The 18,423-nt window shown below is 37.3% G+C and overlaps 2 protein-coding genes across 3 annotated transcripts in view; one reads left to right on the top strand and one right to left on the bottom strand.

Annotated features, from left to right (window-relative positions):
- LOC108672425 (nidogen) overlaps positions 1 to 935 on the bottom strand; it is a 37,944-nt gene extending 37,009 nt beyond the window's left edge. The window contains exons 1-2 of the mRNA XM_018160074.2: positions 649 to 935; positions 49 to 185 (exon numbers count right to left, since the gene is read on the bottom strand). Of these exons, the coding sequence (XP_018015563.2) occupies positions 49 to 185; positions 649 to 843 (332 nt within the window). The 5' untranslated portion in view covers positions 844 to 935. The remainder of the gene's footprint in view (positions 1 to 48; positions 186 to 648) is intronic.
- A 6,962-nt stretch (positions 936 to 7,897) lies between these two features.
- On the top strand, positions 7,898 to 15,477 carry LOC108672426. 2 transcript variants are annotated; one of them, XM_047881641.1, is made up of 6 exons: positions 7,898 to 8,014; positions 8,410 to 8,867; positions 9,670 to 9,791; positions 11,215 to 11,342; positions 13,039 to 13,157; positions 14,496 to 15,477. In XM_047881641.1, exons 1-6 carry the CDS (start codon positions 8,002 to 8,004, stop codon positions 14,721 to 14,723), a joined length of 1,068 nt encoding a protein of 355 aa, XP_047737597.1. In that variant the 5' UTR covers positions 7,898 to 8,001; the 3' UTR covers positions 14,724 to 15,477. The 2 variants fall into 2 exon arrangements, with proteins under 2 accessions (XP_047737597.1, XP_047737598.1); XM_047881642.1 differs by having other exon boundaries at positions 13,039 to 13,148.
- The last annotated feature ends 2,946 nt before the right edge of the window (positions 15,478 to 18,423 follow it).

Below are 18,423 nucleotides of genomic sequence, written 5' to 3' on the forward strand. Positions count from 1 at the left end.
TGTCCACGTCAACTGGTGTAAATAAAGTTTTCTCATATATCAACTTACCTGTAAGAAACGGTTCCAGAACCAGTGGTATCAATATCAGAATACAGAGCGGCAATGATTGGGTAGTCAAGAGGGAACTGAACGTTGAAGAAGGATGGGATCTCGGTGAGGAACGAAATAAAACCGTTCATGTTGACCTGCGTGAACATGCATAATTTAAGGTTGGCCTTGCATACAAGGCCTGCGTTACGATTTGAATAAGAAGAAAGTTTCATGAGCTGTATTGTTTACAAATGGAGTAAAAAGTACGGTCTAAGCAAACATAACATAATAAAATAAATAAATAATAAAATAACATTGCTCTTTATTCAGCAATCTAGAAACATACATAATAATATTTGGCATTAAAATTAAATCCAATTGAGATACATGATTCTTTTTCATTCAGAAGTTGAAATTATGTATGAGCGCCAACGAATATTATATGATTTTAGGGTCATAATGATTTTTGAAGTATAATTATTTTGGGACCTGATTGTAAATTGATTAGATTATCAAGTGCGTAAAAGTCTTTACTTCGGAACGGGATCACTATTGACTTGTCCAAATGTCTATTGCGATGATTTAATATAAATTCCTTAGATCAATATGCTTGCTCACAAATAAGGAAGAATACGAAGCCTTGTAGAAGACAAAGGGCACCCTGAGTTGCACTTCAAGGGAAGACACTTCATCGGCTGGGGGGAGAGATTGGTCGCCCCAACTGTCCCCGTGGGTGTAAAGTCGCGTGTAGGGCAACGCCAGAGTGGCTGTTGTTGCCATCAGTAACACCAACAGCGTTTTGAACGCCTCCATTTTATAATGCTTGCCACGGAGGGCTAATTGGAGCTAAAAACTTATCGAAGAAAATCACAATCTGATTAAATATGAGAATAGCTGAAATCAAGAAAAAACTAGCGTTTTATACAATTTTGAACTTACACTTATTTTTGTTAAATAAAATTTATATCGATAAATATGCTTTCAAAACTTCAAAGCAAATGTATTGCAATGAACTGCTAACATTTAATTTTTGCTGAAAAACGCTGAAGATGGGTCTCTTCGACGACAATTTTATTTGGCACGCTCGAAAACAGAATATGAACGGCGTAAAGAAGCATTAAATATAAGAAATTTATTTATTATATGACATACCCGTACAAGGACCCGCAGTACAATTAGTCATAGAGCGGGTTAAAAATCATGTTTCTAAAACTGTCGTATTAGTTATTGAACTTTGTAAAACTATTCAACTCTTGGGCATGACAACATCTCTCAGTACTAGCCTAATATAATGCAAAATATAACATCCAATAGCAGGAAATCAGTCTGCTCTTGATAGATTAATAATTTTTATTTTAAGAAAGGAATCCGTACATTGCGTAATTTTCGCCCCTATATCCGTTATATTACAGACATTGTTTCAATATTTTCCTTTTTCTTATTTGCGCTAGAACATTCGAGGGTCTCTTAATTAGGTGATCACAAATGAAGTTAGCATTAAGGAATATCTTTCTAATCGCCACTTTTAAGAAGGAATGTCTTCTAATCGCCAACATTTCTCACTTATTTATTGAGAACAGACATACCTGATGCTTTCTGAGAATATCGTGAGTATGCAAATTTTGAGTTCGGTATTCAGCAACCTTAAGTTTTAACGACAATCCCCATTAATTTATTTAACATTTACATAAATCTAAACCATTTTTCACCACACGTTTAAAGTAGAATAGAAACGAAAATATTTATTATTCTAAACAAAACCACAGGAATCACAAAAAATATGTACAATATTTTTCTGAGTATATAACATTTTGAAAATATAATAAATAGTAAATAATTTTCTGAAAGCCATCATTTTTTTATTTGCTTCAAACACTTCTTTTTCCATATCACAGGCCGCCGAAATTAAATTCGTTTTAGGTCAACTCCTTTTACGGATTTCCAGCCAACACCCGAAACGCTTAGATTTAGATAACATAATCAAATAATGTGCCGTAGGCCACCAATAGAATATAAGACCAAAGAATTATGTTGGTGCCGTCAGAAACATTTGTTAGAAACATTTTAATTGATCACAAAAGAGTAATTGAAGGTGTTTGGCCATATGGAAAAATAGTTTGTATAATAAGTAGGTATACTCAATCTGCTCTATTCGAAATAATTCACAGAACCCCAGATCATGAAAGTGCCTCAAACTACTCTCGATAATTTTCTGATTCCCACTAGCTGACTTTGAAATTAAAATTTTTTACTCTATATTCACATTAAAAAATCACTCTGTACCATGCCATATGACGAATAATCCTCTCGGGACCTATAGCAGCGCGAACTGATTTGTTAATTAAAGATTGTTTACTTTGACAAATAGTCAAAATTGAAAAGTATCTTAACTAAGTGACTATAGTAGCTAGACCAATAGTGACTAGTATCATGACCAATAATGACTAGTATTTTGATCGATAGTGACTAGTATCTTAACAAGTGACTATTTTCAAGGAAGAGACTTTTATTTAACCAAGAGACTATTATTTTGCCCAAGTGACTAGGATTTATCTAAGTGTGTATTTTAAGCCTTTACAGCCCAGGTGTACCATACGGTCGCCGTTCAAACATGCTCTGTTATAGTAATGTTGTAATCAGGAATTGGCGCTAGATGTTTTACACGGGTCGAAACATGTTATTGTTCCAATATTTAAGTTTCAACTTACTACACTCATCTTTAACCTATTCAGCCATCTAAAAATAAATTAGTATTAAAAATATTTCAACAGGCTGGCCAAATAAATGTCTTAACCTGATACACTCCTAACATCGACCTTTGAGGTGCGGCGAATAGATGGGTCATTGATTAGATACTAAGCCAGCTTTTCTATTCTCTTGAGATTATTTTTATGTACTAATTATATATACCTGTCCATTTTGTGACCAATAATTGTAGTCCACATGATTACAGACATATGTATATTCTCTTCCACCTGTGTGCCGACTTTTGATCGAGTAATTAGCTGCTTCTGACAGACGTATGTGTTGCGAACGCGACAAAATTAAATAGACGCTTTATTGCAACGTTTTTCGTAGCTTGTATGAATTATCCTCTAAACGACAGCCAATCTCGAAGACCATTATAGTCATTGGTTGTTGGCCACAGTAGACTCACCAGCGGTAACACCTTCCATAGGTAAAAGTTACACTAAAACTGACAGCAAACATGCTTACATAGGACAAAGTATAGTTACGAATATTTTATTGAACATTTTTATTGCATGTCAAAAACTCAAATGAAATTCTCAGTCGGTGATACACATACGTCATTCGCTTGAGCAACAGCGTAATATGAACGCCTCACAAACTATATTTTTTGGTTCATCATTGAAGCACCTCCCACTTTGCGGGCAGTTTGAAAACAAAATGCCTTGTCACAATAAACTCATATCGGTTTTTTAATTGGTAATTTCTGCTGTTGCGGAGTTAGTGATGAGCGCGAGGCCTCAATAAAACTGATGTAAGTTACCTTGATCTATAATGGCGAGGCCCAAGAGCCAATTGACCCCAAGCACCAAGTAGCCAGATTATGGCTGATAGCAACTTTGCTGCCGATAACAAATGAGACTATCGGTGTAGGCTCAAGAAGTGCCCTTTCTTTTACGAATAATATATAGAAACTTTGAAGCGAATATAGAAACATTGTTGGATTCTTCAAGGTATGTATTAATTATTATTTGCACAACGTAACTCCGGATTTGAATAATGGAATATCATCGCACTTAAACAGTTGAACCTCGAAAATCACTGTTATAAGCATTAGATGGTAATAAGTATTCGGCCTTGTGTCCCAAGCGTCTTACGTGCGTCCCGTTGTGTCTCAGCAAAAATGGAACTATACATAGTTGATGCCGTATCCGGATAAAACATGTTCAGTTGACAATGTAATAATCGTTATCCGGATGAATCATCTTCAGATGATGCTGTTATACACGTAATTTGTTTACAAATAATTAATAGACGATGCTATACACGTTCCGCAAGCGTATTTATCAAATAAACTTTGCGAACACTCAAATATGGTAGCTTATTTTCCGAGATGAAAAACATCTATAAAAGCTGAATTTATAGAAGGCCCATGAGACTGAACGTTTATTTCGTGAATAATTGGCAACAATTGATTGCCGAGATGTGGTCACTGATCGAATCACGGGCGAGCGAGCACAATAGTGCTGAATTTTATCATTTATCATTTTGTAAAGTGACTGAAATCAATTGTCATGGTAACACGCATTGCAATTATTGAATGAGACATCGTAAATTCCGGATGATAAAAAGAAACTTAAGAATTAAAAAAAAATTTTTAGCCATCAAACAAAATGTGTGACAAAATTACGGCAAAATTGAAAAAAAAGGCTACATGAATTAATAATTTTTGTCTTGTTCTTTAACATGAAGTCGATGAACGGTAAATTGTTACTATGTGTTGGATTGCAGCTTGTATGCTTGCAGGACTTGCTTGTGAGATTGCCAACCAATGCGTAATGTGAGCAGATCTTAGTGATTCTTCTCTACCTTTAATTCCTACCCTACGGAGTTAACAATCATTGTCGGCTATATGTTGCTTACATGCATCAAACCTGTTCTAAATTACACTAAAATTGTGGGATTAAACTTCCTAAATAAAATAAATAATCAATTAATGTTAATTATGAATTAATATTTTCAATCGTATGAAAATTTATAATATCAAAGTTCTCCAGAGGGAAGAAATTTCATTTTGGCTATCGCGATATTGTGGACTCTCTTACCACGACGTAAAAGGTTGACAATTAAAGTTCCCGTACTTTCATTCACATTCACAATTATACGTGGGTCACCTGCCTGTGATGGTTAACTAATTTCCTACTGATTTATTTCACTCAAAAGACAAACTTGTGCACGGTTGCCATTATGTTATATATTAGTGCAATTATTTTCTATAGTCGCAGAACTGCTTCTGTATCGTTACTGTATATTTTTATCCGATTTTATGAAATTAATATCACACATAACACACATTATAGGCAATGAACACAATAAACACTTTGGGAGACTTGCAATCGTGGCACCTTGTACAATATGAGGTATTATATTTACAGGATTGGAACACATTCAGTGAAATGATAACTATATTGCAATCTAGTGTTTAAATAGCAGAGAAAATTAATTTCAACGAAATTGTCAGTTAATATGGCACCAGCAGCAAGCAACAGCAACGTCACCATGCCGATATGGCAGAAATGACTGCGCGCGAGACGCTTGGTGTAGCGCACGGGGGCTCCTCGGAGGCGAGGCGATCTAAAATTATGCCATTACGGCCGCGCTTTACGGCGTATTTCTAGCAGCCTAGCAGCCTTTGTACGCTCGCGCCATGAGACAGCGAGGCTCCCATGCCACGGTTGCTTCTGCGCTCACGAGTTTGTTATGTTACAAAACAAGCGTTCAACGGGACTTTGAGGCCAGAAGTTATTAATATTATTTCTTATAATACTGTAATTAATATGATTATCAATACTAATATTATTATATTTCCAATTTTCTTCAATATTAATAATATTTAATATTACTGGCATAATAATATTATAAATATTCATATTTATTTCGAAAAATAATTTATATTATTATTAAATAACACTTAGATGTTACACTACTCTGCTACCTTTGCGATTTCCAGAAAATAGTAGGGAATATTACTCTAATTCTGAGTTCTTCAGATTAACACGAGCTAAAAGCTTCTTGCATTAAAGTTTATTTTGATATGAGATTTGCCAATGGATTGATCGACATGAATTAATTCAAAATGTAAATAGGTTTGTTAAGCCTGAACAAAATTACACATTTTCCACAAGCCCAGGAGTTTAATTGCTGAATTACCGGTAGCATTGATGTTTGTTCTGCGATAAAATGCTATGAACTTCACAAGAAATGGAAGCGCGGTTAAATATGGCCTCGGAAAATGAATGTTTGCCATCTCAACATGAATTGATGCGGAAATTATTTAGTATTCTTAAGGTTTATTTTGAGAGTTTTCGTAAATTTTATTCATTGTGTGTTCCGAATACTTTCTTGTCAGGCGTTCCTGAAACCCTCTAGCTCATCAGACGACTTGCCTGGCTAATTAACTTCATGGCTAAAGTTTCTGCGCTTATTCGGTTGTCCGGAGTCTGTTAAAAAGCTGCGTAGAATGTTTCGGTGCGTTGAAAAGGTAATTTTGTATACCTTGCGGAAAGTTCGCCTTTTATATGCATATAAATTTCGAGAAACCGAAAATTACTGTAAACTGGTATCATTTGTTCATACATTAGAATTCGTGAGTTACTTCATCGATATTTGTTCATTCAGAGAGAAATTTTCATTTAATAAAAAATATGTTTATAATCTAATCCATGCTTTTTCTTGAAGCTAAATAAAAATTTTCGGTATCTCGCTAACACGCAAAGAGTCTTTACTGTAAACATGGGCATTTACCTCTTTAAAAATGCTACTATCAAACGACGTGAAAATATTTAATTCCTCTTGTGTATATAAAGTGTACACATTTCCTAAGAGGCAGTATATTTATAATCGTTTTAATGATGTAACTCAAACTGGAATTTAATTTAGTTATTTATTTAAACCCTTACCCACAATCATCCATAGTGTATTTAATAAAAAGTTTCTGAAATGTCCATAAAAACAGTTTTTGTTCTCATGAATAGCAATATTTCTTCCCTTATGTCGATGTTTGTTGTGCCAGCGCACGATCAACCGCCTGCTCGTAGTGCGCCAGAACAACGATCAACCGCTGCCGCCCTTCCGTTCAGCGGAAGCCGTCGTGCAGCAGAGGCGACCACAGATGTTCCTCGCCCTATATTCCTAATTTTCATTTGATAGTTAAATTACTTCAGTAAAAATATTACTTTACATTTATTAATAACGTCTCGAATTATTAGTTTTCACTTTTTGAAATTTAGTTTAAATTTCCTTTTACTTCATTGAACTGCATTGCAAGAAATCAAATACCACTCTATGCATCCTCTACATATATAATGATATATGATACAGACAAAAAGTGCTTGGCACACTTTTTTAGGTAGTTATTTCTCATTGAAACTATACGAAGTGTGAATACAATGTGAAGGAAATGAGCGTAAGAGATTTTCATTCGTCACTTCTGTGAGATCGCATGAAATATATATTTTTTTCATTCCGACTAGGAAAATTAATCACTTCAAATGAAGCAAACCGGAACCAGATCGCCAATGCACGCCCAAGGGAGGCTGAATCACGTCCGGCCCCCTCTGCTCCCGAGTGTCAGTAGTGACCGAAGCTCGCTCATGTCACTGTGCCACAACTGAACGCTCGACAGATAAGGAAGAAATACAACTTTTAAACAAAGTAGACGTTCATGAAATATATTAGATTAAATTGAAGTGAAGACTATCAAGTTAGAGCTTGGCTTGGATATGTCGTGGTTGCAGTGAACCCATGATCACATATCGTACCACGGAAATTTAGTGGGCAATACGATAATAGTAATACGGGCAGATAAACATGTCAGCGACGCGTTCATATTAATTATTCGTCTAAAAGCTTCTCAGATATTGAATAAATTTATGGCAAGTATTTTCAACGTGGATTTGTTGAAAAAAAATTTTCGTGTCTCACAAACTCGTGTTCCACAAACATACCATTGTCTCTAGATGATTGGACGAAAGGAAATATCTAGTCGCTATTTTACACAAAAATATTCCATTTTGTTCTGTATTTGTTCATGTGAAATAATAGGATTTTTTATCGGTTTTGTTTAACAATTATTTCGATTCCCATCCGGTTCGGTGTCCCAGGTAGTTTTGCACGATGATGGCCTTTGTGTACAGCTAAACATTCCTGACATATTTTCGTTATTTTGTCACTTGAGAAAATTTTATACGACTCTTTTTTATTTTGGATTTCTCTGCCATCAACATGCATAAACAAGGTGAGTGATATGAATCCAAACAATATCCAAAAAATAATCTTGCATTCATTTTGAATGAAATTTGTAGCCAACCTCTATAATTATGTGCTAATATGTGTCGCATGAATAAGTTACAGCCAGAGTTTGAGGAGCTTTAGAATCATGATTACCTCGTTATCTGCTAATTATAATGCGAGGTGTTTGAATCTTATCAACATTCGCAGCTATATAATATACCTGTCACTCCATATTTTGTTTTTTCTGTCGAAGTAGTGTCAACCCTCCGACTGAACTCAATATTTGATCAAGAAACAATTCCCAAGTAAATGAAGTACTTGTGGATATTCTCTGAAAATTTATTACATCAATCTGAACCCTGAACATTCCATTACTAATAATTCCACCCATCATTGCAGGCTTGAATCGTGAGCCCTCGGCGTCCGCGTCGACCATTTCTCGATCACTCAGTTTCCAGGCACAAAACGTTCCAAATTTTCAAACTTTGTGCACGTCGTCCACTCCAACCACATTAAAAAATGTGCTCGCGATGCCACAAGCACCTCACCTCACCGTTCGATCTCTCCGAGTACCGCCCCGAACTCACAGTCTCCGAATATCTCGACGACGAAGCACAAGAGTTTACAGACGGGAAAGCCTTAGTGGCAATTCTCAAAGTTGCGAAGATAACAGAGAAAACTTCAGTCTGCCAGATGTGCCCGAAGTGGAACCCGAAGAAGTTGATGTTATTGAGTTCATAGACGGCAAGCGTCCGCGGAATAGTGAGCCAGAGCCTATGACATTGCCACACTGTAAACTCGCCAGGGAGCTTTGCTTGACCTGCCTGATCGCCTCCGTTCTATTATTTCTCTGCCAGGTGGGGTCTCTTGATTTGAAATTACATGTTCATTCATTATTATTTGTAATATATATTATGATAAAGCTGAAACACTCTGCGCAATTACTGTAAACAACAACATGCTGATGTATGTGTAGGGGTGATGTATATTGCGATTGTGCTAACTTTATTATTATTAATGCAGTGCACCTGCAGTGAGCTGCACTGTTTATTGAAATCATACAGTTGCCCTTGCAAAAACACTTTATAACAAAGTGTAATTACCCTGAGTTCCGCGATTACCCTTCACTGAGATGCAGCGTTCTTTTTCACTAGCCATGTCCTGTAGAGCTCAGTATTTGAATTAAGTATTATAATAAAAAAATATAATATTAGGTATTATAACAAAATACACAATATATATTAAAAATATTATATATTATACCTATTATATATACATATATTATAATACCTAATAAAATATAAAAACATTAAATTAGGTATTATAATAATAACTTTATTGTACTGCACTGGATTATAATATTATTTGCTTGAGTGCATCCCAGACCTTAGTGATATAACTCTAGAATGCACCCATTTGGGATAGTAACCTTTCATCCCACAACACCGTCAGCTGGTGGCGGCGGGGTGCTTGTGATGATATATGATGTTATATAACCCTTCATCCCACAACTCCCGTCAGCTGGTGGCGGCGGGGTGCTTGTGATGATATATGATGTTATATAACCCTTCATCCCACAACGCCCGTCAGCTGGTGGCGGCGGGGTGCTTGTGATGATATATGATGTTATATAACCCTTCATCCCACAACGCCCGGCAGCTGGTGGCGGCGGGGTGCTTGTGCAACCCCCTGATGGTGCTGGCCGGGCTGTGGGTGGCAGCGCTGCTGCTCTGTAAAGGAGTCATCGGACTTAGGGTCATCTCGGCGCCCTCTCGAGCCATGTTAGTCCATGAAAATAGTGCATTTCTTTGTAAAATTATCGACTAGCCTTCCTTTTCGTATATACTTTTTTCCTAAAATTTAGCAATTGAAATCGACCGTCTTCCATTTTCTTTTACACACTATTTTTTTGCGTAAAATGATGTCATTCTCAAGCATTTTATTCTGATATAGACACTTTTTTTATTTTAACGTTGCTGGAATTTGCTGCAAATATTTGTATATGTGTTTTTTTATCGTTTGCAATATAACTTTTTAGTTCCTATAAGTCGGCAGTGTTTTCAGCGCGTAAATATCGTGTGTCGGAGTCGTTCGTAATGTTGCTCGTGACCTACCGTATTACTTTTCTACTTTTCTGCTTTCCACCCTTGGTAAGATGAGGATTGCGAAACATAACGATGTGAACGGTCAGGCTGTCTTCTCTAGCGGCGACAACACGAGTGAGACACCTAGTGAGCGTATCGCGCACTATCGATGATATAGAGACGCTTGTGTACCTTGCAGGGCTGAAACCAACTTAGATTCAATTCTCAGATGACCACACACAGTAAATGTTGGCTCGATGTATCTCCCGACTATTGCCTGTAACCTCATATGCGACCAGCTTTATTTCATGGATTAGAATTAGATTATACGTTCATTGAACGGGTTGTTGGTGAGGTTTAGTAACGATCAGTTCCAGCAGGTTAGAACAGAATGGAATAGAATAGAATAGAAATGTCGGCACTGAAGAAATAGGCCCATGGCCTGTTGCCCATTCTTGTACTTCTCGTGACTTTATTCGATAATGGATCCTGCCTTATGAACCCGATCTTTCCACAACTGACTATTGATTGAGATAGCTGCTGGACTTATTGCCTGGTCCGTAATTTGCTAGGCATTTTAAGACTAAACATGTGCTCTTGCATAGCTTCGTCTAGTCTGTTCTTGAAGGCGTTCATACTCGGAGCGCCAACGATGCTATCAGGAAGGCTGTTCCACATGTCGGTGACTCGAAGCGAGAAGAAATGTTGTCGCATGGATGTGTTACAACGCAGTTTTCCAGGTTTACGGCTTCCGTAAATGGCAATGTGCTGACGCACATAACTGTTTTCCATGTGCTTCCTGAATGAATTTCAGCTTCTTGGACGGTGCCTAAACAAAATACAATACAGTCAATCTCCCAACCTTTTTTGGTTTTTCGCTCTTCCCTATATTGAATATCTATACATGGCTATTGATACATTTTAGTATTTCTCACGATTAATATGTACGCGTTCTTTAATACAATACTTATCTTTTTTTTTTTTATCTAATATAAATCGTAGAATTTGCTCGAATTTTTCACTGCAAAGCGTTCTAATGAAGTAGCATCATCCCAAGTGCATGGCAGCAAATTTATTTCCGGGTTTCTTACTTTATGTACTTGTGTATGCACAACCGCAGGCTGATGGGTGACGTTGTGATGTCGGTGCTGGGTGCTGTGGTAGCGGTGATGGCTGCTGCTTACCTCGTGTCGGGCCACATTACCGTGTCCTGCGGTTCATCCCTGCACAGGCCCGACCAAGGAACAGGTGAATTAAATATAGTATAGTATCTTCTGCAATGAAGAATAGGCCTAGATGGGCCTGTTGCCGATTCTTGTACCTTTCTACACTAGACTGGCCTTTTGATCAAATCTTTTCAACGGACGGTATAGGTTTCAAATCGCTTCTAGATTTCACTTGTTCCGTAGAATACGAGGCATTTCAAGACTAAACATGTGATCCTGCATATCCTTGTCTAGTCTGTTCTTTAACGCGTTCATACTCAGAGCGTCAACAATATCTTCAGGGAGGCTGTTCCACATGTCGGTGACTCGAAGCGAGAATAAATGTTGTCCCGTGGATAAGTTGCACCGCAGTTTTTTTTAGTTTATAGCCGTGGCCTATGGTGTTGGTTCTTGTTTCAAATTCTAGCAGTCCTTGGGATCTACAAACCATGAGTATACTTGTATACTTCAATGAGGTCACCACGCAGGCGACGATAACGGGACTGATAAGCTTCATAATCTTCAAAATTTCTTAATAAAACTGGCCCCTGAAGCATGGAATTATCCTTGTTGCACGTCTTCGAACATTCTCTATTAAATGTTTGTCCTTCTCAAGTCTCGGTGACCACACAACGTTTCCAAACTTAATGGTTCGGGCTCACTACAGAGGTGAACAACTGCTTTATCATTTCTATATCTAGGTACTCGTTGGAGCATCTGATAAGCCCAAGCAGTTTATTGGATTTATTAACTTGCATTTCAGTATGACTAGAAAATTTTAGCTCCTTGTCGACACAAACTCCAAGATCTTTTTCCACGCAAGACTTCTCAATCATAACCCTCTCGTTGCAACCATGTCTTCTCATGCTGAAAGCTTGCTGTTCATTGTTCTTGCCGAGGTGAAGTACTTTACACTTGTCAGCATTGAAACGCAGCTGCCACGCACCAGCCCAAATATATATATACTTTTTTATAAATATATTACAAATATATATTTTCTTAAAACTGAATGGTTTTGAGCCTTACACATGTAAACTAAAAACGTCATTCTCTTCAATCCCTAACGACCATAATGTGTCTCATGTCATTCTTACCGCAAAACAATCTCATATATCTTTTTGCCCCGCATTAGCGGCGCTAATATATAGAGTTTCGCCCATGCAGAACTTGAATTGAAATTCGTTGAAATGACATAGAGCTGATTCAAGTAAAACTATTATTACATTCATTTTTCCTGGATAATTTTCGCCCTGATTCACGCACGTTATCATTACCACGTATCCAACACATCTTACTCTTATCTTGTATCTTGAATTTTTCTGCATTGAAAATAACATGGCACTATATTGTTTTTATATTCTTTGCGTAGTTTTATAAAAGCTACTTTGATCGTGAAATACCTCTTAATCTCTAATCCAATTTAAATAACGCGTTTCCTTTCACTTTTTATTAAAAAATTTTAATGAAACATATGCTGTACCCTTCTGTATGGATATATGTGTTTATGTATATCTACCCCTGCAAAATATTTGTGATTAGGATTTATGTAGAAATTCATTCTCAAAGTGCAAACGCATTCACACATTATGAAGCCTCCTAGTGATGCGGATAGTAGATAGAGACCAGCCCCACGCAGGCCTCAGTTAATGCGGATATTTATACGCACACACTATTAACATTTCATGATCAAAACCACACTATTAACATTTCATGATCATTCAAACATTCACTATCACCAGCAATCCGCATGTACATCCTGGAGTTCACGGCGATTGTGGCCTCCATCCCGTGCATCGCCGGCGCAGTGGCGTCCTTCATCGCTGCCGCGCTGTCCGCGCAAGCTGCCAGGGTTCGTAAGGTCTGAACTTCTATTGCATTTATAATATATTTACACTGGTTTTGTGATGTCAAACTATGCAATCTGCACTAGATAATCACTTATTATGTTATATCAGAGGATGAGTTCAAATTTAATATAGCATAGTTAAATGTAATGATTGTAATCGTGTTGGATATTGCGGTTATAGCCTAGTGATTGATTTTAATTTAATGCTGTTAAGTTTAATTTAAGGCTTGTGAGCGGCCTGAACATACATGTATTCTTTACCATTTTCATTTGTCCCGATCTAATCACATAAGATCGCAAGATGCTAAAAATTCCTAGTAGGTTGATAGATTATTAAGTAAAATTGCTTAAATGTTATGAAAGAAAAGAAAACTCTTCCCAAAAACTTCATATAAACTATAAAGTATACCTGACTCAAAAGTAATTTCAATAATTGGTAACATTGGTCCAGGTTCACTTACTTTTATGCGCTCTGTACTTTTCACAACTTTTGACCGTAAGATGTCATAAGGCTTCGAGGATCGAGTTTCAGCAGTCGTTCAAGCATTTTAGCCTTAATTGTACAAAAATTCCTGTTTAATCATTGTATGCACTTGGATCCATCACATCATTAAATAGTAGCGCCCATTATATTTTAATTGGAAACAATAATAAACTATATACGTTTGGAGATGCATATTTACTGAAAATGTGTACTTTGCTTCAGCTTTGATCTGAAGGAGCAGTAAAGCAACATGAATTATTATTGCATATAATTGGGCCCAGGCTATATAGAACATAATTAATATAAGCATGCCACCATTTAAGATTTTGCATGATCTCCGGGAGAGCAAGTAAGTGTAAATCTAGTGAGCACGACACCAATGTTTATTTATGAGATCCGGACAATTTACAAAGATTAAATTAAATAAAAACCTAAAAGTCTGATTCAAGTCTGAACTACAATGGTTCATCTTGATTCGGACGCCCCGTGCCTTCTTGGCAGGGAAATTTTGTGCTCCAATCCGTGCTCTGCCTTGAAATTCAAAGACCAACATACGTTTTGTAAAAATAATGATAAAATTTAAGGGTTTATGACCAAAAATTTAAATAAATTACAATTGATGGTAACATTGTTCGAAATGGCTTTTGCTGAGAAAACCACCGATTTAAATATTCATGTGATCATGCACTGCTATATCAATGGCATGTTTCTATTTCATATTTTAGATCTGGAATCAAATACAATTGAATGCGATACAAAAAATTGATTTAATCGATTATATCATTATTCAAATTGGTAATTTCTTTTACCAGTAAATAAATAGATTTATTATCATGTACCTTCTCCCCTCCCTCACTTGGTAGCAGACGAGACTGGACGCGCCGGTGGTTCTATTCCTCAGAAGTTGGCCTCAAGGAAACGAAATTTCATCTCCAAGTGGACGGACAAACGTGCTGGTTAACTCAACCGATGAAGAAATCGGGGGTCAAATCACGCGGGACTCTTTGGCTCACACTGCCGGCTGTGAGGGAACCGGTCGAGCTTCTACCCCGCCGCCAAACTACAGTCAAGTTGCCTGCGAATCTTTCGCTTGAAACGCAATAATCATGTGACCTAACAAAATAGTCGGATATTCCTTTGAGCCCCTAATCAGAAATAAGAAATTTATTTAATTCATGTGGATGAGTTTCTTCTTAAAGAAAGTTTGATGCTCATTGTTTGCTCGACATCATTTCCTAAAGTTCTTTATGTCAACTTTCATTATAGGGTTTCTGTTATCTTTTTTTAAAAACACGAAAGAGAAATAGTATAAATGCTGCAAAATGTACATAAAAATGTACCTCGCCAGAGTCCAGCCAACGGTCAACCTAATGGCTGACTTCTTTCGATTGGCAGTCAAACATCTTCAAATTTGGACGACGACCAATTAACAACCTAAATTATAAGTTGTTAAACATTAATCCGCACCTTTGAAGAACCACTGTGAAGTAATTTCGAACTAGTGGTAATTTTTAGGCAGAATAATTAAGACGAGTTTCCTTGCTCTGAAAACGGTTTCTCTCAGGGACGCATTGATTAAGATATTGCAATTTTGAAACAACGTATGTTTAGATAATCATCGAGTGTATAGAAGTAGCTTGTAAATATACTTGGGCTGCCTACTTGCCTTGGGCATCTTTAACATGACGTGGTGCCACGTTTTCCTGCTGTCGTCAGGTATGAGCTGCGTTGATCCTTAACAGGAGCCCACTACTCACATGCATGTGAGTTACGGGCTCCGCTGGCAAAGCATTCGGCACCGATACAAGCATAAGACATGTCACAGGCGGTAGCGATTTAATAATAATAAAAATAATAATAATAATAATAACAATAATAATAGCGGTTTCAGCGTTTATTAGGCCGTAGGCTTGTCGCCGATTCTTAACATCGCAGAACATTCGCAGCATTTTGCGGTCTCGAACCCGCAACTCACTGCTACAATTCTGCTGTGCTTAACCGCCCGGCCTCCTTGCCGCTTCTGATCTCTCTGCTCCAATCTTGGTACTCTTAACTTTAACCACTGGGCCACCATTTGAAAGCGGCATAATATTTAATTTTGTTATACTCGCGAATGAAGCATTTTGTTCTAGTACCAATTACGTGTTTGGAGGGATCGCGTTCACTTCCATAGTGTGTCCTAACTTATCGTGTTAAATATATTCAGTTGAGTTATGGTATCAATAGCCTTCAATTTCTTTCCAAGTCCCAACTTAATGTTTAATTAATGAGGATACTTGCCTTGCTAGCATCCGGTCTATTATTGGACATGTCGGAGGGATCTATCCAAACTTGGGCGGTGATTCGACCAGTTAACATAATTTCATAAGTTGGTTCATCAAAAAACCTTTTTGCCCTCGTTTCATGCACTGGCATTTGTCGGGAATAAAACGCGTGTACTACGCGTGTACTAGCCGTTTTTCTCACTATTCGCACAATTTTTACTGAACTTCACTAAAATTGAATCTATCACTTAAATCGTTACGGTACAAATTTGAGAGATAAGTCAAACCGGCATAGTAAAAAGTGAGAAAGTTGGAACCCGCAAACACGTACGTGCGTCCTCGATCACGGTCAGAACTCATCCCCCGATCACGGTCAGAACTCAACTCCCAACTTAATGACATAATCAACACTGACACCGCTATAACATTTATTGAAAAGTATTTTTAATGGCAATAATGATCGTCCTGGGCAATTGATTTTTAACGAAATCGAATAACAGGCAAATATAGATGCATGATTATTGTCAGACAATCAAAACTGGAACTGAAGTAAAATAATAATTACGTGATATTGTCTGCCAAATAGTGTTAATTTGTGTTATTTAAGAGAAGTAATGATGGTGCCGACTACATTTTAGGCTGAAGGCGGCCAATCACTAATAAAAAAAGTCCAAAATTTTCACAATTTAATAAGGAGACCGGAATTAATTAATTTTACTGTTCTAATAGTAATGTTGCTGTTTATAACAATCTGGCCGCTTGCCGATTGCACCAGAATGTTTGCTGCCAGCTGAAATCGTTCGTTACTAGCGAATCGTACTCCATTTAATGAACCTTTAAAATTGTTCGAGACATGTTGGCCCGTATGCTAAATATAGGCACTAGCACTACGAAGTAGCACTACGCACTACAAGCTGTAGTGCCTACTAGTGCGACATGAAACACTACGGTTGGCATGCTAAATAGGGCACTAGCACTATGAAGTAGCACTACGCACTACAAGCCATAGTGCGGCATGGAACACTACGGTTGGCATGCTAAATAGGGCACTAGCACTATGAAGTAGCACTACGCACTACAAGCCATAGTGCGGCATGGAACACTACGGTTCGCATGCTAAATAGGGCCAAAAGCATAACGCGCACTACAAAAATCTGAAATGTGCTACACACCGCACTTCACGACGACACTACGGTATATTTAAGGGGAGCGTCTGGGTCAAAAACTAACTTTTTCATTTACGGACGGATTTTTTTGAAACTTGGTACACATATGTAATACAAAAATCTAAGACTTTTTTGTTCGTGTCAATTTTCCAAAAAAATTGATAGAAAACGTGAAATTAATAGAAAACGGCAAAAAAGGGGGTCCTCAAGAAATCTATCTCCTCCTAGGATTTTCAAGCTACAACATTGAGAGACAAATCATTCGATGCGTAAAGACCATATCTATAAAATTGCGTATACGTTTTTCGAAATTCTAATTTTTGTGGATGTGGGGTCATTTTTCGTAAAAATTTTTATTTTTCCCCCCTTTCCCCTCCTTTTTGCAAAATATTTCTCAAACTATAACGAAATAAAAAATCCATAAGCAATTCTGTAGATCTCTCCTTTGCAAATCGAATGGTATATCTCTCAATGCTGTAGCTTGAAAACTGTAGGAGGAGATAGGTTTTCCGTGACAATAAGTGTGAATGTTGAGGAGAGCACCACCCGCCCCCCTTTCATGAAATGTCGTGAAATCATAAATCAACGTAAAGAGATGGCAGTGGTACCGTTGGATAGGGCAGAATGTCAGCTTTAAGGTGAGACTAAAAACCGGAAAAGCCAAAATTGTCGATTTTGGACCCAGACGCTCCCCTTAACCTTGTTTACTTCGTCAGCCATGGATCTGTTTGGCTTACAGCAAAGGCATCATCGCGTAAAAACCTAGGAACTACATGTCATGAATATAAAATAGTGTACCGCTTCAGTGAACAACATGTTATTCTTATGGCTGACATTTTTCTTGGCGAAACAGATGAACAGCGTAGAAGTAGAAAATACTTTTCTTGTTTTTGATACCATGTTTTGAATTTTTTTTTTTGAGTCATTTTGAATTCTTGCGCAAGAACTTTCCATGCTTTTCTCTTTTGTTCGATGTCTTTGGGAAGCGTGGTCTTTGAATATATGATGGGAAAGGTGCGCAGACGCATTGCGAATTTCAGCTCACATCACAATTTTCACTAGTACCATTACCATCACAATTAGACATTTTACGTCAATCTTCTGCAAAGAATGAGAATTAATTAGGGAATAATTCATTATTTTAGCTCTTAACTACCATTCTTCAATAGACTCATAGCGTAGTGCGGCACTGTAAAGTACTCTAACAGCGAAGTAGCACTTCGAAGCGAAGTAGCACTGACTACCTAGCCAGCTACATCAGCAAAAAAGGGCTTCTGATGGGTCAACCTTATACTAGTTCAACCATGACTTGGACTGATCAGACGCTCTTTCGAGTTCCTAGATTTAGAAACGATGAAGCAGTT

The sequence above is a fragment of the Hyalella azteca genome, unplaced genomic scaffold (genome assembly GCF_000764305.2).
Source record: "Hyalella azteca isolate HAZT.00-mixed unplaced genomic scaffold, Hazt_2.0.2 contig8433, whole genome shotgun sequence".
In the NCBI taxonomy this organism is placed as follows: domain Eukaryota; kingdom Metazoa; phylum Arthropoda; class Malacostraca; order Amphipoda; family Hyalellidae; genus Hyalella; species Hyalella azteca.

Coding starts and splice junctions, on each gene's coding strand:
- LOC108672426 (XM_047881641.1), top strand. Junction 11,343..13,038: donor CAGGCCCGACCAAGGAACAG/GTGAATTAAATA, acceptor CACTATCACCAG/CAATCCGCATGTACATCCTG. Junction 13,158..14,495: donor AAGCTGCCAGGGTTCGTAAG/GTCTGAACTTCT, acceptor ACTTGGTAGCAG/ACGAGACTGGACGCGCCGGT.